The sequence below is a fragment of the Halichoeres trimaculatus genome, unplaced genomic scaffold (assembly GCF_033239565.1).
Source record: "Halichoeres trimaculatus isolate MK-OKI-2021-1 unplaced genomic scaffold, fHalTri1.1 fHalTri1_scaffold_19, whole genome shotgun sequence".
Lineage (NCBI taxonomy): Eukaryota > Metazoa > Chordata > Actinopteri > Labriformes > Labridae > Halichoeres > Halichoeres trimaculatus.
The window spans coordinates 13,242,141-13,263,551 of record NW_027437197.1 but is presented as its reverse complement, the minus strand read 5'-3'; the positions used below and the strand labels follow the sequence as shown (position 1 = coordinate 13,263,551).

The window sequence follows — 21,411 nt, the reverse complement described above, 5'->3', positions numbered from 1 at the left end:
GAAAGAGTGTGTGTCATCATAGGTACTGCTTTTGTATATAATATTGAAGTTGAAGCTTTTTATGAAAAAGGTCAACACCTCCTCCCTGTTTCAGAGCGATGAGTGTGTGCTGCTGATCTCAGTCCGAATTTGATCCTTTAGCTGCAGTTTGACTGAATCGGCACACACACACACACACACACACACCTTAACAAGCACAGTTGAATTTTATTTTGAAGGTCTGCTGAAAGACTGAATTCGTCTGCCAGTATTATAATTGTAATAATTATTTTTATTTGAGTTATTTTGAGTCTAACAGAAAATGATCAGTCTGGACAATCGCTGCGTCACGTGTCTGATGATCTTCATACCAGTTCCTGATGCAGTACGTCACGCTGAAGGCTGTTTTTCAACTTCTTTTATATGAACTGTACAAAATAAAATCTGTTTGAAGCTAGCTGCTCTCTGTGCATCTTATTTCTTCTGAAACACATGGTGCCAGGTAAATGTTTAAAGGTTTTGCTTTCTAATAATGTAAGAATAATTAGATAATGTTATAATTACAGTTTCATTGACTGCATCAGCTTATTTAAGTTCCAAAATATTTGACTTGTATGTAATATTTATGTATGTGAATAAAGAAGAATAAAAACACCAGACATGTTCGTTTTAACAAATCAGCATCAATAATCTTTTAATACTTACATAATCTCTGTACATTTACAAACTTTAAATTAAACAGATTAGTTTGTTATCCAAACTTTAACCAATAAACTGACTGTTCAGCAGGTCCTCATGAAACAGTTGGACTAATGGCACTAACAAAATTAAAAAACACATCCAGAGGAGGATAAATTATGATCTGGTAATACTGCATCACAGTCCCATGATAAAAAGTGATCCGAGCTGTGTTGTAAGGCAGCAGTTTCAGATTGAAGCTGCTGTGTGGAATGATTCTGTGCTGTTTTCTGGACAGTCAAACATTTTCAGCCGTCTGTGTGCTTGTTGGTCTCAAGGAGGTCCATGAATTCGGGAAATAGATTAATGCATAGAGGGTCAGGCGGGGAGTGTTTCTTTACTGCTCTTTGGACCCAGAACGCACCGCTCAGCAGTTGACGCCCAGGCCTGTCCAGTGATCTGGGACCATAAGGAAGTATTTGTCCATGGCCTCGCAGAACCGCGCTCGGTACAGCTCAGGAGAGACCACAGTGGGCATCTTCCCTACACGACACAGACACAAACACGTCATGACAGGCTCTAATTTCTGGCACACAGACCTTGAAAAAATAAGATGACATGGTGAAATAGGGTTACCTTGACCTCCCAGTATCCCTGTAGATTTGACCACCATTTCCAGTCTCTTGTCCCAGGTGAAGGTTCGGATATAATCTGAGAGGACAAAAGATAGAGTTTAGCTCCCAGAGACATTAACAGAAGAAAGATCAAACCCTCTGCTGTCCCCTCACCGATTATCCCCACCACCAGCTGGTCAGTGGCGTCATCTCGCCCCACCAGCAGTGAGTAGTCAATGATGAGGTGGCTGGACAGGAAGTAGGCATCGCTGTGGATGGCGGCCCTAAGGATGGCTTTACAGTGGGAGCGGATGTACAGAGGGTTGTCGTGGATCAGCTTCAGAAGGTTCTCATCCAGCAGGACCACCTCACAGCTCTCCTTCCCCGAGTCTGTCTTCACGTTGCGGTTCCTCAGAGAGCCCTTCAGGTCGAACACCTGCAGAGGAAACGAGATGCACACAATCAGAGAAGATCACTAACAAAGAGAGTGCACTAATATTATCATCCTGTATTTGCTTTAATGTCTCTTTCTGCCTGTCTGAGCATCTGAACTCCTCCCTGTACTGAAATTCAAAAGTCTTTGTTGGGAGTCTCACCTGAGCCATCTTCCGTCCATAAAAAAGATTCTCCATGACGAGCAGGTCCAGTTTCTTCTCTGTGTTGTTCTGAGAGTTCTTGTAGCCAATTCTGTAAACTCCCAGAATCTTTGCCAGCGCGGTTGGCCTCTGTGAGACAAAACCAGCTGTTAGTCACCTCAACATCCCCCTGACCTCTGACCTCTTTGTCTCTCTTCTTGTACCTTCTGCTGCACAGCTCCGGTGATGTAGGTGAAGTAGTGAGGTGCAAAGTCCAAGAAAGACTGAACCTCTAGTCTGGGCATCTGCTTCAGGATGAACCGGTCATCTAATGGGATACAGAGGAGGAGACAAGTCAGGTTACTGTCACAGAGAAGATCTTAGATGTGTTGGGTTTCCACTTTCCTGTGAATTCACTGAACATCATGAGTGTTGCAAGTGATGAATCCAAAACTGAAATGTGTCATATGTCTAAAGCTAAAAGTTATAGAGCTAGTGTTTCTCTGTGACTTCAGTTTTGGTTGTGACAGCAGTAACATTTACCTTCTGTTGCGTAGAAAACAGCTCCAGATTTCCCTCCTCGGGCCTGCCAGTTCACGCAGTGAGACAGTGAGCGGATAAAATCCTCTTCTGGACTCTCCATGATCTCCTCACGCATCTTATGAAACTCCTCAGCGTAGTAGATCCGACAGTAAAACTTGGCATTGGCATCAGAGAACTCTATAAAAGTGAAGGTATTTACAATTTAAGAAAATTAATTCTGTAAAAGTCAAACTGACGTTACTTCTTTGGGGACTTACGCAGCTCGATGTGTGGATTCAGGGTCTGTTTCTTCTGCTTGTCTCCCAAATCTGAATCCTCTGCACGGAGCAGAAACAAAGACGAGCATTAACCTCAAGCATGTTTTAGATAAAGCTGTGAATGTTAAAACCTAAAGACTCACTGAGGGGATCCACATCCACACTGCTCCTGCTTGTCTGGGATGAGGACGACTCGCTCGGTCTGGCCGGGCTGCTCTTGGCTCGACTCTCCCCACCACTGAGGAGAAAAGAGATCAGCTTAGCTCTGTGTTAAAGGTTCAACTGTCTCAATAACACCTCAGACATGTCAGGTTTTTAACGCTTCAGACTTCCTGCTCACCTGACCACCTGTGCAGCCTCATCCCCGCCCGTGTTTGACACTTTGGACAGATCATCCAGAGAGGTTTTGTACTCCTTACAGCTGAAAGACATTCAAAGACACATGTCATCACATCCCAATAGACTCCTGAGACTCACACTGAGGGATGAGAGGACTCACCTGAGAGCAAAGGCGATGATGGAGCTCGGCTCCTTCTCACACACGGCAATGGGGACCCGCTCGTGTTCATACATCAAGTAGTGTTTGTCTGGTTCACTGATCATGGGGAATGAATCAGAGAGAAATCAGAAAAGCTAGTTTCACTAATTTGAACATTTCTGCTCTCACAGACGTCATAACTCACAAAGGGAAGGGGATGGGGTTGTAGCTGTTGCCGGGAAGAAAGTTGGCGAGGATGGCTTTCATGGTGGATTTCTCTTTCACTTGGCTGTCAGTGGAGCCCAGCAGGTGTCCATCAAACACGTCTGAAGACAAGAAGACAGGAGTCATTTATCGAAGGTCGAGTTTAAAGAGCTGTGAGCTAGAGACGCTGAGTCTGTTCTTACCTTCGGGGATGCTGACAGAGTCTGGCTCGGAAAACGAGGGACCAGGAGTGACAGGTTCAGCTGCGGGGTCTCCAGGTGATGGCAGCAAGGAGGAGGTGGAGGGCATGGGGCAGAGGTGACGGTCCTCTGAAGGAGATAAAACACAAATTAGGGTCAGAAATACAGTTGGATGGATTGAGAAAATAAAAAAACAGGAGTTCAATCTGAGAGCTCACCTTTGTCCCCATTCTGCACCACAGGTGAGGGGTTACGAGGAGAGGAGTCCAGGTTACCCTGTGACATAAAGTTATAGGATCTCAGTTACTGCAGACAGATAAATAAAGAGCCAGTCTCTAAATGTGATGATGGAGGATATCTCAGACCTTGCTCTCCTCAGTGTTAGTCTGTCTGCTTCCCCGGCCTGGACTTGGGGGCACAGAGAGACGCTTCCTGCCCTTCTCCTGCTGGAACAGATCCTGCAGCCTGCAGAGAGATGGAGCACAGACATTAAGATCTGTGTTCATCCACTTCATTGTTCATTCCTCTGTTAAAACATGTTTAAAAGAGTCTGACCGTGCGTTCCAGGACTGCAGCATTTCACACAGGCTCTGTTTCTTCATCACCAGAGACTCCAGAACCGCCTGCAGCTGTTGAGGAGAATCTAACCCACAGGCCTGGAGCCGAGCCTGGAGCTTATCGATCCAGCTCCGGAGTTCTGCCTCCTCCATCTACACAAACAAAGAAACATCGTGATGAGCGTGAACCTGCTTCAACCAGAGAGTGAAACAAACCAGGGGAGGAACACGTACGTCTTTCTGAGCAAACAGGTCCTCCATCTTCTCCTCTCGAGTCTTACTGAAGGTGTCTGTCTTTAGGGAGGTAAGGCGGTCATCTATGGCCAAGTAGACCTGAGTCACTCTGAAAGGAGACCACAGGTAACCAGGGGAAGGGGAAGGGTAATCAGGAAACATATATAAACATTTCATCTGATTGCTTTTTTGCTCTACGAACTAAAGAGACTGATGCAGGCTTTTTTTAAGGATGCCTCATACTTTTGGGAGAAGTCCTTCAGGTCCTGCTGAAGGTTAGTTTTTAAAGGCCCCTGGTTCCTGATGAAGATTTTAGGACGAGGAAGACAAATCTCCAACAGTCTCACAGTGGTGTAGCTGAAAAGGAGAAGGAGAGAGAAAAACTCCATTTAAGGAAATATAAGAAGCTTTAAGGTCTCAGATAAGTTCCTCCAGGAAGGTTTTTGTCCTGACAAATGCACTGTAGTGATCCCGTACCTGAAGGACGCCACCATCTGGTTGTAGGAGAAGTACTGATGGTAGTCTTTGTGAATGGAGTGTCCACAGGGCTCAGCGTTTGCCCTCCTTGTGTACTGATGGCCGTAAAAACGAAGCTCCAGATATTTTGCAAAAGACATCGACCACGAGTCGTTGGACAGAGGCACCACCGGGGTTACCTTAGAAAAGAGGAAGTTAAAAAGTTAAAATGAATTATTTCTTCATGTGATTCAGAGAGAAGGAGGAAAAACATTTGTAACAGGGTTAGAATGGATTAATGTCTCTGTGAAGAGTAGGAGAGTTTTTCACCATCTGTTCTGTTCTGTGTGTGTCTGTTCTTGCTGACCTGTTTACAGATGCGGCACCAGGAGTAGTTGAGAATAGTGTGTTGATACCCAGGCACGGGGGAGTCCAGCTCCTTCAGTACAATCTGCACACAGCCGCTGCCGTGCACGAATCGCCGGATGTGATGCACCATGGGAGTCTCGCAGAAGACGCTGGGACACTGGTATGAAGGCCTGGGGACAAAAGTAAGAAAACAAATCCATATTTAGAGAGCTGGATAAGAAACTTAAAGATCATTTTAACTTCCTCTCGTACCTAAAACAGTATCTCTCTAGAAATACGCCGAGACAGAGGTCGTTCTTCCCATAGAACTCCATCGTGACGATCCTGAGAGCAGACAGAGGATTTAAAAACCACATCATAAAGAACAAGAGGTTTAATTCATCATTGATTTATCTGATCTTACCAGGGGCTGACACAGGGGTTTGGAGCGTTATTGGACTGAGCTGAGGAGCTGCTGAAGAGCACACACAGTCTCTGATGGTTCACAGGGGTCAGGCAGTCCAGCTGAAGACAGAAAAGTGACACAGAAGGGTTTAGTGTCAGATAGAGCTGAGAAAACTCCACAGGAAACTCTAAATGTTTGATTATTTTAACCCTACCTTTGGGGCCCAGCTCAGATCACTCTGTTTGCCCGGTTTCTCCTCCTCGCTGTCAGCCTTCACTGGGTGTTTCCCTGCAGCCTCGCCAGTCTTACTCTGACTGCTGACAGGAGTCGAGGTGCCTATGAACGGGTCTGTTGGTTCCCTCTGCCGGATTCGCCCCCCCTTTGCTCTGTAGTCTGCCAGCATTTTAGCCAGATCCTGGCAGCCGCTCAGCTGCTCCACGATGCGGGTGCTGGTGAGGTTGTGTGAGGGCAGCACGTCGATGGGCTTCAGCTGAGGAGCTCCATTCGTCTGTCCATTCACCAGGGAGGAGGGGGCGGAGTCTTTGAGGAGCTGCCGCTTCCTGCGGCTGTCCAGCTCTTTAAAGTCTTTGTTGAGGAGAGGAGAAAGGTAGACCTGAAAGGGACAGGCAGGTAAACACAGCATGAAGTCAACATGGTGAGATCTCAGGAGAGTTTAGAGCTGCAGAGATGGAATGATCATTTAAGATTTCAGTTTCTGGACTAATCTACGTACTTGTTCAGGGAAGTACTCCCGGCTGGGACAGTGCATCCCAGCAGGTGTGAGCAGGAAGGGTTTCTTGAATGTGATGAAGGGAGAGATACACAGGATGATGTCCTTCAGCTCCTGTTTGAAGACGGCAGAGATGGACTTCAGGTGGTCGTCGGTTGAGGCCACCTGCTCGGCCACAAACATCCCTGTGTCGTCCTGCAGGGGGTCTCTGAACAGCCGGGGAGTTGGTGGCTCTTCTGCGTCCTCAGTACTAAGAGACTCCCCCTTCATGAGGCTCCCATCCTCACCTGTCTCCCCCTCAGACTCTGCGATCAGTGTGTTGGAGTCCAGCTCCTCGTCTTCCTCCATGAGAAACGGAGGAGAGACGGCGAGAGGAGGGTTAGGAGGACCAGAAAATGGAGAGGAGGTCATCGTCTCCGCAGTGGAAGCGTCCTCTTCTTGTACAGCAGGGGGAGATTTAGTCTTGTTTTTGTCTGTATCTGCTGACTCTGAGGACACACCTTTCTCCTCAGGCTGAGTGGAGACTTCAGATCCTCCGTTTTTGTCCTGACCGTCTCTGTTAATCTCCCTCCCTCCGTCTGACTCCTCCTCCTCAGCCGCAGTGGCCACCTCCAGCAGGCAGGGGAAGGTGGTGCTCTGGGCCATGCTGGGAGGCATGGCGAACTCATCCATGAGGAAGGAGATCTCCAGCTGGGAGTGATAGGCCACACACACCATCAGCATAATGATTTCCTTCACGCGGGCCAGCTCGTAGTCTGCAGCACCACGCAGCTTGATGGAGCAGCCGAGGTGAGCGGCGCAGCCTTCGAAGAACATCAGAGTCTTCACTTCGTCTGGATTGACAAAAAAATATCAACCTTGAGAAAACCACAGTTCAACAACCACACAGGACAGGACAAGATGGGACGGGATGGGACAGGCTTCTTACTGTTGGCCAGGGTGAAGGGCTGCATGTAGAACTTGTGGCACGTTCCCAGGCGAGGTTTGGTGAGGAGCTGGTCCATGGACATCACCAGGTCTCCCTGCGTCATACGACTGACCCGGTCCAGGACTTGCTACAAATTCAAAAAGAAGCCAATTCTTTTTAAACTCATAGTGACTCAAACTCAGGTTTTCAAAAAAAGGTCTCCAATCAACCAGTTCCAGACATTAGATACACTCACGGGTTTGACGTTGATGACCAGTGTGATGCCGTGCTCTAGCAGCATGTCCTGAGCGATACGGGACACCGTCTTCTCCACCAACACTAGGTTTGGTCTGACATCGACGATACGCTGCACATAGTTCTTCAAAAACTCTCGTTCCTGAAAGGAGAAACAGAAAACGTCAACGTGGCAGAAAAACTGGGTCAGCTGCATGAAGAGGTGGTTTGATCTGTCTGTCAGCCTGACCTGCAGCACGATGGGGTCGATGCAGGTAAACTTGGTTTCCTCTCTGTAAAGGTACTCGATGGAGCACTTCAGCAGCAGAATCTTTGGGTTCTTAATGTAGGCGTTCATCTGATCACAGGCCAAAGAAAAATCAATCGTCCAGTTAACAGTTTTAACACATTACTTCTAATTTCTCTTCACACTGTAAAAAAAGAAATCTTATCAAGTGTTTTTGTCTTTTTTTAAGTAAAAATAGTCTTATTATACTCGATATGAGCCACTTTCAACTTATCAATCCAGAAAAATGTCTTGTTTCAAGTTATCAGAGTACAAATATGAGGTTTGAATCGCTTGTAACCAGTAAAAAAAATCTGCCAATGGAACAAGAAAAAATTGCTTGAAAATTTCCATGAGACTAGAACTATGTCTTAATACAAGTAACTTTTCTCTTGTTCCATTGGCAGATTTTATTTACTGGTTACGAGCAATTCAGACCTCATTTTTGTTTTTAAATAACTTTAAACAAGACATTTTTCTGGACTGGTCATGTGAATTTGGCTCATAGTGAGTCTAAAAAGGAATTTTCTACTCAAAATAAGACAAAAAACACTTGATAAGATTTCAGTTTTTGCAGTGTAGTTTTTATTCTGAGGCACTATCAAGGCTGCATGGCTCTTAAACTCCTACTCTTTATCAGGAAACAGTTGTGTTTTTTAGACCCGGATGCCTGAATAATTTCAAACAAACTTTGAGATGAGAGTGTTACCTCACCTTTTTGTGAGCGATGTTCTTGGTGCAGACAAAGCCGTTTACCACGGCAGAGTCAAACTTCCTTCCCCCAGGAATCTGAAACACAAACACGGACTGATACAACACCTGACCCAGCTGAAAGCAGACACTCGGAGCTCATTTAAAGTCTACATTAAGAATTATTCAGATGTATCTTTCTGAGGATTGATGATGGATTAGATTTATGTGATGAGTCGGTGTCTGACCTTCTTGATGTGTACCAGCTGCCTGATGTCCATGTCATCGTCACAGTTACGAACATCAGGACGAACAGTCTGGACCACCTGTCGGACCACGGGGACGATGATGTCCCTCCAGGACAGAGACAGAGACTCACTGTAGAGCAGCTGCTGCAGCAGTGCCATCATGTGGCTGTGGTTGGCAGAGCTGGAGATGAAGAAGGTGAAGAGAGATTAATAAGTCTTTTCAAATCTTCTTTAAATCTAAACACTAAACCTGCTCTGATCTCCACTCACAGCAGGCGCTCCATGGCCTTCTTCTCTCCGTTCTCCTCTCGGAGCTGATCCAGAGAGCTGTGGTGCCAGCCCAGTGGAGTGAACAGCATCTCTTTGGCCTTCTCCTCGACTCTACGGTTAAACAGGGACTCTGCAGAGAGGAGGTGAGGGAAGAAGAGGGAGCTGGTTTATCAGACAGCAAATAGAGAAACTCAGCAGGTGTGTGTATCACTTTATAAGGGTGTGCAGAACTCCTACCTTTGATAAAAGCATCACTTATGACTATATTCTGTCCTCCGTCCTCTGATACAAGAAATTCTGCTGGAAGAGGAGGCAGAGAAAATTAGTTTGATTGAGCACAAAGTATGACATGTTCACAGATCTCTTTCTGTAGCTATATCTACCTTTCTGCTCATTGGCTGCAGGCACATGTGGATACTTGGACTGTTTTTTGATATGGAAGTTGACATTGTTTTGCTCCATGTTGAGGTTGATAGAAGCTGCTGAGTCGCTGTCCACCACCGACTGGAAGCTACTAACAGACGTCCTCTTACTCGGGCTGGCAGAGTCTACAGAGAGAAGAAGGTCTTACTATCTCCTTGAGCTGATTCTCTGCTGCTGTTGACTCTGTAAGTTTTACCTCTGTGGGTTGAATAAAGGGATTTCCTGTCTTAAAAGGGTTTTTCTTAAAGTGTTAGAGATGAGTTTCATACTTGGCATGGTGTAGTCCGTCTCTTCAGCGAGCTGCTCATTGTCGCTGTCATCAAACTTGATGTCCTTGAACCAGGACGGCTCTGAATGTCCTTCCAGGGAATTGACGCTGTCGCTGTCTGGAGACGGAGTTTCTGAGAACTCAGTGCTCTAAAAACCAAAAAGAGAAATTTATAACAAAAACTGTAGTTTCTTTTGGCCCTTCCTTATGTTTTTTTTTTCCAGCCTAAAAGTTGAAACTTTATCTGATTTATAGTTTACTTATCGGACAACTACCTGAAGGGGGCGGTAGAGAGCATATTCATCCCTGAACAGCTGATCGTGGTGGGTGACACAGTCCAGCCAGCGACCATCAACCAACGCCTGGCCAATGGCGATGGCCTGAGCCCTGCAACATGAGTAAAAAATCAGACAGAGCAGCCTCCAACCTGGAGCTAAATGTGACGACAGAAAATCATCTTCTCACAGCAACAACCGCTCTGCAGCTATGACTGTGATCATCTGCAACAATCCCTCTCAGAGGACTGAAAACAAACCCTGACCCTAACCCTGCTAAGCAGAACGTGTGCCAAGTTATTTGTTACCTGGTGGAGATGGTGCCATTCCTTAGCAGCCAGTTGACAAGCTCTTTTCCCACAATGCAGTTGGGGTAAGTCCTCAGCCAGTACCTGTGGTCCTGAAACTCCATCCCAGTGCTGTTGTGGCAGATTTTTTTCCAGAGGTCCTTCAGCTGGGAGGAGTCCTGCAGGGAGAAGAAGTATCAGCATCAAACATCAGAAACATTTTAGAACAATTCTCTGAAGACTTTTTATTTTTCACATCTATCAAAAGAGATTCAGCAGAAGTTTATACAGTCAGCTTTCAGGATGTTCTATTCAAGTCCAGTCATGTTTGCGTCAACCAGTTTAACGTGAGAGCACTTATCCTCGTCTCAGCTCCTGACCAGAACATCCATTTCTATCGCAGCTAAACGCTCCACTCTTTCAATCACTGAGTTTGTTTGCTGCAGAGCTGCATGCTTACTGTGGGTTTTTAGAGCTTTCTGTACAGAACCACTTCCTGTTTGAGCAGTGACTGTGCACAACAACACTGATGCAGGAGCTTAATCTGTGATCTTCACTACAAGCAGAGGGTTTCACTTCCTCTCAGTGCAGAAACACAGCCTGGGAAGGAACAGAACAAGAAGCTACCAGCAGGATCTTCCTCTCCTCCTCGCTGTGGTCCAGCTTGGGGCCGCTTTTAGGGCCTGACACTGCTCGGCTGGGGGGCGGGCTCACTGAGCTGTCATAGGAAGGTACCAGTGAGGATCCAGAGCGGTCCAGGGACAGGGTGGTCACACTGGCGGACCTGTGAGAGGACAAACAGGAGTCATCAGCTGGTTTAGACTTAGTCTAAATCAATGCACACATGGAGCAGAGACCCACCTCTTCCTCGCAGGAGATTTGACCACGTCCTCCTGCAGCGTTGTCAGTCTGGAGCTGAGGCCACTGCTCTGAGGCTCCTGATGAATCATGCTATCAAACACACACACACACACAAACACACAACCTCTGATTTATCATCTCTCTGTGATAACAAATGGACTTTTACCATATATCACTTCATGTATGATCAGTGAAGCAAGCATGCAGAAGAAAATATAAAAAGAGCTAGAAAGCACTGGCTCAGACAGCTAAAGCTTGGACAGATGTGAAAAAATGAATAAAACAAACAGCGGAACTCACTTCTTTCTCATCCCAATAGGAGTTTTTCTATGCCAGGAGACAGAGAGAGGGAGAGAGAGGGGAAACAAGATTTTCTTTGAGGCAGGTTGACAGAGAAATTAAGCAGGAAAGCACACTGATTCAAAACAGCAGTACAAGAAAAAATGGGTTAGAAACGCATGCACCCTTTGAACAAATTGTTCCTGTAACTCTATTAGTTATCCTGTGTTGTGCATGACTAATATCAAATATAACTCATCAACAGCTGGTTTAAAAAGCGACTTTAAAGAAAGATGAAAGCCCTCGTGCTTTACTGCAGCTGTTCATCCAAAATTATTCGCTTTCTTCTTTTAAATAAATCCTTAATTAGAGACAGATTTCATCACTGGACTGTCTGATCACATGCTGCTGAGCTGACCCACAGACTTTCATGTTTACGTCTTTCTTCATGAGTCCATCTTCATGCACATTCTTACGCATAAAGGGTCAGTCAGAGCGAGCTGACATAGATATTACATGTTTAACGTGCTTTAACATGGTCCTGAACCATGTGTCCTGTCCTTGCAAAGAGTCCAAACACATAAAAGCACAAACAGAGACAGAAAACCAAGAGAGGGAAAGGCAAGCAGAGGTCAGCAGAGAGTTTTCTTTACAAGCAAAATCATAAAATCCACCACAAACGAACATCTGCAACACAGCAAAGATGTGATCTGTATGAGGTGCAGACAGGTAATCTGTGGGGTGTGTGACGGGTCAGGGTGGAGGAAGTATGGAGGGATGGACCAAACAGTTTTAAAAACTGTTAGGGACAACTGTGCAAAAAACTGAAGACTTAAATCTAAAAGTTTGCATGTTGGCAGTAGGAGGACTGTTATGTATGCTGGAATGATGTGAAGCAGCTGTAGACTAGGCTCTTTCACCATTATGATTCATTTGCAAGTTTAAGACCAAGTTAAAGGCTGCTTACATCATCTGTCAAATAATATTTTTATTGAGCTTAATGCATTGATTCATGCATTCAATCAAGAGATGCTAACTTTGTTCTTGCTCTGACAGGCGAGTACCTGCACTTAAGTTAGAGATTACTTTACGCGTAAATTATAAAAAAGGACAAAAAATTACCCAAGACTTCCCTCCTTTGATTTCCTAGTGTGTGTGTGTGGGCGTGTGTGTGTTTGTTTACCTCTGCCACGTCAGGTCTTCTTCCAGGAAAATGTTCCTGCTGGCTTTCCGTCCACCAGAAGGCGTCCGGGGTTCGCTGGGTTCCAGCACACACATGGAGCAGGGAGAGTCAGACAGAGCGCTCAGCTCTTCTCCAATGGAGCCAGAGTCTGCCGAGTGAGCGTAGCTTAGAGCTAGCTTCCTGCAGTACGTACAGGCCCGAAGGTCTCCTAAAGACATACATTACGAAAATGACAGAGGGAACAAGGACAGCTTTCTGAGCTAGCTGCTGAAAGAAATTAGTTAGTATCAAAGGAATTTCAGTCAATTTTTTTTGCAAATTTGGGGGATTTTCTTTAAAGCGACTCCTTTAAATGTAATTTTCTGTGCATTACAAGATTCCTTGTTGCTTATGAATCCTATTTTGTCTCCTGACTCTGCTTCTTGTAATCATGTGGTTTATATTTCTGGGGCTTACAGTCACTGCCAACTTTCCTCTTGGGACCAAATCCTGCTTTTGTTTCTTACCCGTGTAGCCCATAAACTTCCCAGGGATCTCCTGGTTGCAGCAGCGGCTGCAGAAGATCTGTCCGCACAGTCTGCAGTGATGGCGGCGGCGGAAAGTTGTAAACTTCTCATTGCAGTCGTAACACTCTTTGCACTGGCTGTCCGGCATCCAGTACTGCTTCAGATCGCTGTCCTGAAGCAGAGAAACAAAGAGGAAAAACAAAAGAGAAGAGGGCTGTTATTCAGTTAACCATGGGGCTTTTTTTTCAAACCTTCATGTAATATCCAATTAAATATATCTCAGCAAAGCTTAATTTACTTCTCTGTTGAATATTCTTAGGCTGACTGCTTGATTAGATCAGCTGAGGATCATAAGTTATTGGAGAGAATATAGGAGAGTATTTTCATTTTCTTTAATGTCTTGCCTCCTCAGGAATTTAATGTGATTTAATAAACACAATTTAAAGTCTGCAGAAATAGAAACTGACAGTCAAAATATGCTTTTATTATCTGCCAAAAAGTTATTAGTTTAAATCAAAGCATATTGGGCATGAGGCTGCATTTCAGTGAAGTTACTAAAAACCAAATATGCAACAGAAAAATCCAAGACTCAGGACTTCAAGTAGTAAAATGTTTAAGTTTAGACGTTGCTTTTAAAGGTACAGAAGAGATACCTGGCTCTTTCCCTCCATGATTTCCTTCAGTCTTTTCAGCGCAGTGCGAAGCTGCACGGCTGTGCGAGGGTCGTGGTTGCTTAGAGGTGTATCTGACTTCCTGCTCCCGTCTGAAAACACACATTTGGACAAAACGACACAAAAGCGCCGACACGGAGCATGTATAAAACACCAGAGGAAAATCACCTGCTCATCCTGCTGCATTGTCAAATATGTCTTATGTCAGGATAAAATTACGTCCATGATGGAAATAAATGACTCTCTCTGCAAAACAGGGCCTACAACAGCTCAGAGACAAACATTTGACAATGCACTTCATCACTTCCAGGAGTTGCCAAACTTTGAGTCGAACATCACAAATCAAAAAACAGAAACAAGTAGAGTAAATGTTAGCATCATGACGAACATCATTCCAGATATTAGTTCCTAAAAGGCAAACATTAGCGCAAACCAACTAATAGGAAGCGTTTCATTGAGAATGCATCAAACACACGCACACAAACGCACTCTTGCATGCACTCACACACACTCTAAACTGTTTGTGTAAGGCGACTCTTTCAGACCAAGATGTTATATTCAGGCTAAAAGCTTCTTTAGTAAAAACCACACAGTGCAGGAGACCCTCACCTGGCCAATCCACTGTAATCAGAAAAGACATGAGAGTGTGCGTTACAGCCTGTTCATGCAGAAATCTCTGTCATATTTCCACAACTCTATATTAAACACCAACACATCATTTCTAGTTTGTTTGTAGAGCGACAAGTTCTGTACTGTTAAACCAGAGCCCTGTTTTTACATATATCATTCTCCAAAACCAAGATGCAGTGGCATTCTCTTTTATCCATGAGAAATATGAAAAAAAAGTCCTGAAAATGCTGAAAAATGCTGAAAAAAATCTGCTTTTTTAAACAAACATTTCATTTTACACAAGAAAACCATCCCAAAACTAAGTGTGACAAAACACTACAAGTCTGAATCATGCTCTAGTATGAATGTCTCTCTACTTCAGTTTGAGTTATTTGGTTAGTGCTGCAACTACTTCAAATAATCAACAACTAGTCTACGGATTATTTCATCGAATCAGCAAGGAATCTTTAAAAACTATTCAAAAGGAACAAGATCAATCCCTGGAGCCAAAGGTGAGACCTTCAACTGCAGGACCATAGTCTCTGTGTGAGTAAATCAGCAGAACAAACCAGCACGTCCATCTGTTACATGTTACAGGCTGAGCTAAACATACATATTAGATTATAATGTGCATGAACTAATGTGATTATGAAGAACTTGTTTCATCTATTGTCTGATTTCTGCGTCCCATGTTGGCCATCAGCTCACTTCCTCTAATCATCAGCATCAGACTTTAAAAATGGATATCAATTGACCTCTTGAGCTGAAGCTGTTTGTGTTGACACAGCTGTTATTCTCTCCTCTCAGTAAACGTGCACCATCGTGTAACATCATTTTCTCACAATGGCATGTAAGCTCTTTTAAGCGCTTTGGATGCAGAAAGCTGTAAAAAGCTTGACGTGGTGCGTGCGTTATCAGCGCTTCTGATTGGTTTATTTTAAGACAGAAGTTATAACATCAACAAACAGAGTTCTGAATTAAGGATAATGTAATCAGTGAACAGGTAAGATAATCACCTGATCTCTAATGTTAAATAAAGAAAAAAGTTCATGCAGCTAACGGGACATCTGATTGGTTTCTAAAGTTTGCGATTGTGTCGATTCATTTGAGGAAATCATCTGATCATGATCAAGACAGAGAAACTTTACGTTGAGCTAAAATTGATTCATTTTAACTACTCAAAGAGCAAAAAATGTGAAAGATTGACAAATCACTGTTTGTTTGTTTTTAAGAGCACCTTACCCCAACGCTTGAAAAAGTAGTTGAAGCCTGAAAAACAGCACGGGAGAAGCTAAACAAAAGTTCCTCATCAGAGCGGACTTACACAGGCTCCACCTAAAGCATCATCTTTACACTGTGCGTGTGGGAGTGTGTGTGTGTGTTGTACCCGAAGCAGTGGAGGTCCGTCTGTGGTGCTCTGGGTGCTGCTTCCGGTGCGTCCTGGTGCTGTGGAGGGAGTGTGAAGGACTAGAGGAACAGCTCCTCCTCTCTGACTGAGGAGAGGGGGACGGCACGTCTGGCTTCTCTGGAATTATTGATGGAGGACGTCCCTCCTCTGTTCACACACACACAAAGACACATTATTTTTTATTAAAAAATAGGTCCTGGTTATTTCAGACGAATATCTTTTGTTTTACCCTTTTTTGACTGTTTTCTTATTTCAGAGGCCGACTGTTGGGCACATTTTCTCAAAACAAAACAAATCTGTAACTTGTCCTTGAATACATAAATTTTGAGTCTCTTTTTCAAATGTTTTACAAATGAAATATCATTTTTTTCCTGAGATCTGCATGCTTGGGTTGTATGGTCTGATTTTTTACATCCATAATTAAACCCACTCTGTGTTTTAAATCTACTCTAACCTGATAAATCTGTGATGGAAACCTCAGCTTGAGGCCCATGCTGTCAAATTAACAGGAAGACAGGAAGACAGGAACACAGAGCAGGGCTCTAGAGAAGGGGCTTTAAACACGCAGTCATGTGGCTCTGTGGATCCTGGCACAGCTCCAGACCAGCAGCTTTTCTCACATGACTTCACAAGACTGTGGTTTATGACTATGACTGCAGTACAGGGATGGAAAACACTGCTCACTCTAGGCTTTACTGTACCATTAAAAGCTTCATATGCTTGTGTTATACTGTGTATGCAGTAAAGAACAAAATAAATCATATTACTGTTCTCAACATGTATCAAATTTATAAGTTTGCTCCTATGAGACAATCAAAAAAGCAGTTCTTTCTGGCTTATTGACAGAAGTTACTCAGAATGAAGACACTGTCACCTTTCACTTATTACAAGACTTAAACCTTTTTGATTCCTCAGACTTTCTTTCATGATGAATCATCTCTCTTCCTCAATTTGACATAAAAAAACTCCCTGTCCTAAATTCAAAGCTTGTTAATGAAAAAGAACGTCTGTAAACTAAAGGACTGAGTGAGATGAAACTTAAGATGAGCAAAGTCTTAAGACTAAATCTGTCCTGACTTGTCTTTATTGTGAAACGAGGATTGCACTTTTGTTTGCACAAACTCTTCCTAAAGAGGTGAATCTGAAGATAATGAAACTAAGAACTGGGTCACACCAGAGCAGAATTCTTACATGGAGCCTCTTTTTGTAAACAGACATAAATTGTTTAAGAAACCTGCAGAGAAATGAAGGCAAAGATTCATTTTATAACTCCAGAGCAAGTCTGAGAGTACTCCCATTACTATTTTTATTATTATTTTATGCCCAGTCCACAAGCTGGAAACACCAACAGCTACTTCTACTTCCTTCTTCAATTTTCTGGCTCCTTTTTTACCTTAATTTGATTGAAAAACTGAAGAGAGACAGGAAACGTGAGGAGTACAAAGTGAGGGGAGACATACAGCGAATGTTCAACAAACAAAAGGAGGCTGCATCCATAATCTAAACTAGATGTTTGTTTGTCTTTGTGCATGTTTGTGTGTCTCTAACCTTTGTTGAAACGGAACAAGTTGACAAATGAGCTGTATGCAGAGCGCAAAGGTGGCTCATCCTGCTCCGGGGTCAGTGGTTTGAACTGGGTCAGGTGGGAGGGGCTTGTGGGAGAGAGGACAGGCGGCTCCATGCTCCAGTCTGTCGACGATGAAGACGAGGACTTATCATCAGCAGCCATCTCACTGCTGGTCCTGCTACAAAAGGAAAAACGAAACGTCTTATAGATGGGTGACTGATTACACTGAAAAGTTTTTTTAATCTGACTATGACAGAAACCTGCATCCATAACCTTCACTTCATGTGTTAAACTGAAGACTAACTGCACTATAATCAAATCAAACAGGCAGAGTTGATTGCTTATTTCTTAAACATTATAACAATAGTGATTTACCTCCGAAAGCAAAACAGAGGTCAAATGCAACCTGATTCTGCAATGTGTGTGTTATAAACAAGCTTTGTTCACGTGCAGACCACCTGTTTTGACAACGCAACATCAAGTAAAACCTCTGGTAATGCAGGTGCCTTCTGCCAAAAGATCAAATGCTGACAGGCAAGAGAAAACGAAAGGAGCCATAAATAGGACAGTGCTGTCTTCACCACCACAGGTGAAAAGCATCACTTCAGGTGGTGTTTGCTCTCATGGGTTACACAGCAATTCTCATCCCAAATACACCAGCATGAGCTATTTGCCTGGCTTAGCCACCTGAGTCAGTAAAGTCTGCACCCGCCCCTGGTCGGCCGGGTTATCCCTGATCCGCTACTCAAATCTGCATTCTTGTTCAACTAACACCAACAATTCCAAAACAGGAACATCCACTTTAAATTTCCCCCTTCAGTATCAGTTTAATGAAGACACAAACTCACAATTTGTAATGAAATCGTGTGTATGAAATAGCAGAAGTAGCAGCATCACATTCTCAACTCATCATGTGATCATAACAGGCCGCAGCGTGACCACTATCTCCTGACTGTTTGACAGCTACACGCCGCCTTATCAACTAGTCTATTACACACATATGTACACAAAATATTGCTCACTACCGCTGTGGTGTGCAGACGTATCTCAGCTCCACAGAATTCACATCTTTAAGTCACTGACTGTTGCTTTACTTCGCCGGCAGCTGACAGCTATTAAATATAATGTTAGGCAGCTCAGCTAAATGCTAAATTCGATTTTTTAACCGACATGTAAGATAGAAAAATCGATTTGTACGACAATTATAATATCTGTATAGATTTTATTCAATAACTAGTCCATATAATTACTATTTTACATAAACAGCGAATTAAAAAATTACAATAAGACAAGCTATCCACTGTTAGCTTCCTATGCTAGTCAGCTACAACTTAATTCTTAGGAGAGCTGACCCCGTAAATATGACTGAAATGCAATGACAGCGAACAAAGTACAAATTACCGATTCACTTTATGAATTTGACATCAATAGATGAAGACCTCCGACATCCAGAACTTCTAAAACACCAGAAAGAGCCGAGTCCTCCCAATGATACCCGCACTGAATGCAACTGTTGTGATCAGCAGAGCAGGCAGCAGTAATCACACTCAGAAACATCGATCGTGCTACTTAATTCTCACGATATAAGGAGTTATTTCAGGTTATTCACAGTACAACATTTGGTAACTGTTACGGATTTAAAAAGATACATTCAGATGGCCCTGTTGATAAGCCTTGAAGTCACATTGTGGCCTCTGCAGCAACCATAAGCATGACATTTTTGACACACAGAATCAGACACACTGTCAAACCAGAACTAAACTATTTTACTTGTGGAAAACTTGAAATTACCATGAAACTTTATATGTTTCCTAAGATTTCAGCTTAAAGACAAGACTAATTAAACCAATTTGCACATATTTTGAATGCGCAGCACCAAAGGAAGAAGTATAGACTGTAAGAAACCAAAGTAGCAATTAGGGAAAGAAAAAGGAGAAATATTGTTTTCTTATTATAGACACTAATTTTATGTTTTATTGTAGTAACTGATGGTACCAATACTTGTTGATACTTGCTGTTAAGATGGAAGAGATTAAAAGTGTTGTATGAATAGTCTGTGTATGTTTTGGTGATTGGATTTTTACGTTCAGAAAAGGACATAATGTTTCTTTACTTTTATTTCAAAATTTAAAAAATAAAAAAAAGAATTTTTCTTTATTGGGGTCAAGAAGGGATAGACAAAACGTAAAAAGTAGTTTCTTTTTCTTTTTTTCTTTTCTTTTTTTTGTTTCAGAAAATAATTCTTTTAAGAAAAATAAATAAATAAATAAATAAATAACTGAATTAAAATACATCCCAGAAGCACAAGACAAGGTGTGAGTTACTATCACAGAAGTTGTTAACCTTTCTTTCCCTTTGCTCATATTACTTGCTGGGATAAGTGTACCATCAGCTTTAAGATGAGCCAAGCTCTCGGTGGTCCACACCTGAGGGTTAGCAATTCAATGTAGAGCATTTTAAAAAGTGAAATTATCAAAAGCAAAAGGCTTGTATGGTGATTTTGAGATATTCTGTACATGCAGAATGCTGAAAAGCTTTTATAATGAAACAAAACAAATCTTTAGTACATTTACATATCCTCACAAACCAAAGTCAGAAAACAAGCTGGTGTATAATAGTGCTGAAATGCTGACAGGATTAATTCTAATTTAAAGGACAAAATGCTTCACCCACCTGTAGTGGTCTTATCTAAACAAAATGTTCCATCTTGCTCATAAGATGATAAGATATCTCTGGGCTATTTTCAAAACCTCCTGACACATACTTGACGAGCTGATGACTGTGTTTGGCAGGGCAGACAAGTAACTGAAAATGAATCAATTCCAGACCTATTTTAGCATTCACTCCCCTTTGATTTGACAACTTCCACATTCCCTATGTCCTCAAACTAGCTGCGTGTTTGTTGGCAATATGCAGTAGCTTTGGGCAGTGTTTGTTAACAGAATCACAGATAAGACTTTTGCTCTTCTGGAGAGAATTATTTATAAGTCTTATACGATAGGCCAAAACTATTCAAAACTTTTGATTAGTGCTCCACTTTAAAGAAAGGGCGAAATAGAAATGCTGGATTTAACCATAGCCTATATGGCAGCTACACATTTAGTCCATGCCTTAACCAAACACACAAAGCATCTCAAATTTTCTCCTTTTATTTTTTCTTCTTCGTTTTTAAAATCCTACAGTGACATTTTAACCCAAGAGGCTAAACATGCCACGGCACTGATAAGCACATTTACCTGCCTGACACTCACCTTTGTGGATTTTCACTCCCCCCCTGCACCTTTAAGTAGGCAGATTAGGTGGTCCTCCAAAACCCACAGGAAGGCCCTTATTTAGAAATATATGAAAGGGCAAAGTGAGCCGGGCTAATGACCGATACAGTGTCACCTGCATACTCATGGCTCTTTTATCATTCTGTAGAGAGGGCCCCCGTCCTCTGAGTAACCCTCATTATACCTGAGCTAATGTTGGGGATGAGGATGTTCAAGTGATAAAGCACCATCACACTCCTTCATTATACAGAAAGAGAAACAGACTCGGTGGAATTCTGCTCGACCTACAAGATGAATGTAATGGACGGAGAATAACTCCTATTTTAGCAATTGTTCTATATCCTGCTGTCTGCGGAGTGTCTCAGAGGAGCGATATGATCTTCTTGGCCATAAGATGGCAGTATTGGTATTCTGCAGGACTTGTGAGTAGTAGGCTGCTTTTTTTCCATCTTCAATGCTCTCACTGAGCTTTTCACTGCAAGACTTCATTCAGTGAGACAACCTCAACCTCATGAAATGAATAATCAACCCTTATTAAAACACTAAATAATATAGGATTCATACATTTTTGGGTTAAGAGGTTAAAGGTAGGATATGTATCTCTCATCTGATACACTTTGTTGTGCATTGTTTTGATTTTTGCCAAATTCAGCTTACAATTCCACCCATACCGCTACAGTCACCAAATCTAGAGGGCACTGAAAGCAATCCAATGTTTGTACACAGCCCTGCCACTGTCAATAGGGAACATATGAGCTTTGAGTGAGCCACACAGTTTAATTCAAGACACAAAGCAAAAGAAAGCAATGGTGCACTGCTCGCCAACTTCTGTATCTGCTGGCTTCTCTCCCTCTGCCACATCTTCACCTACAAAGAAAAGAGCTGCAATGGACAAAAAAAAAGACTTT

The 21,411-nt window shown here is 43.0% G+C and overlaps 1 protein-coding gene across 5 annotated transcripts; it reads right to left on the bottom strand.

Moving 5' to 3' along the window:
* Positions 1-674: 674 nt before the first annotated feature.
* pikfyve (phosphoinositide kinase, FYVE finger containing) lies at positions 675-18,754 on the bottom strand. 5 transcript variants are annotated; one of them, XM_074694691.1, is made up of 43 exons: positions 18,633-18,754; positions 17,213-17,409; positions 15,644-15,811; positions 13,630-13,739; positions 12,977-13,148; positions 12,471-12,678; positions 11,309-11,335; positions 11,009-11,098; positions 10,775-10,931; positions 10,169-10,326; positions 9,861-9,972; positions 9,587-9,734; positions 9,278-9,442; positions 9,132-9,194; positions 8,895-9,024; positions 8,625-8,805; positions 8,401-8,475; positions 7,651-7,758; positions 7,423-7,563; positions 7,188-7,314; positions 6,263-7,092; positions 5,744-6,142; positions 5,548-5,648; positions 5,397-5,468; positions 5,143-5,314; positions 4,797-4,975; positions 4,563-4,676; positions 4,320-4,428; positions 4,084-4,238; positions 3,894-3,993; positions 3,747-3,804; positions 3,532-3,657; positions 3,330-3,450; positions 3,146-3,241; positions 2,987-3,067; positions 2,790-2,884; positions 2,647-2,706; positions 2,390-2,566; positions 2,071-2,174; positions 1,868-1,996; positions 1,446-1,707; positions 1,294-1,368; positions 675-1,200 (listed from the first exon to the last, which is right to left on the bottom strand). In XM_074694691.1, exons 2-43 carry the CDS (start codon positions 17,391-17,393, stop codon positions 1,085-1,087), a joined length of 6,252 nt encoding a protein of 2,083 aa, XP_074550792.1. In that variant the 5' UTR covers positions 17,394-17,409; positions 18,633-18,754; the 3' UTR covers positions 675-1,084. The 5 variants fall into 5 exon arrangements, with proteins under 5 accessions (XP_074550792.1, XP_074550794.1, XP_074550793.1 ...); XM_074694693.1 differs by having other exon boundaries at positions 9,132-9,191; XM_074694692.1 differs by having other exon boundaries at positions 17,213-17,406.
* Between the last annotated feature and the right edge of the window lie 2,657 nt (positions 18,755-21,411).

Excerpts from the sequence above, each read along its gene's own strand:
- pikfyve (XM_074694691.1), bottom strand. The coding sequence starts at position 17,393 with ATGGCTGCTGATGATAAGTCCTCGTCTTCATCGTCGACAGACTGGAGC. Across the intron at positions 3,994-4,083 it reads CTGCAGTCCTGGAACGCACG|GCTGCAGGATCTGTTCCAGC; the intron begins GTCAGACTCTTT and ends ATCTCTCTGCAG. Across the intron at positions 1,201-1,293 it reads AGGGATACTGGGAGGTCAAG|GGAAGATGCCCACTGTGGTC; the intron begins GTAACCCTATTT and ends TGTGTCGTGTAG.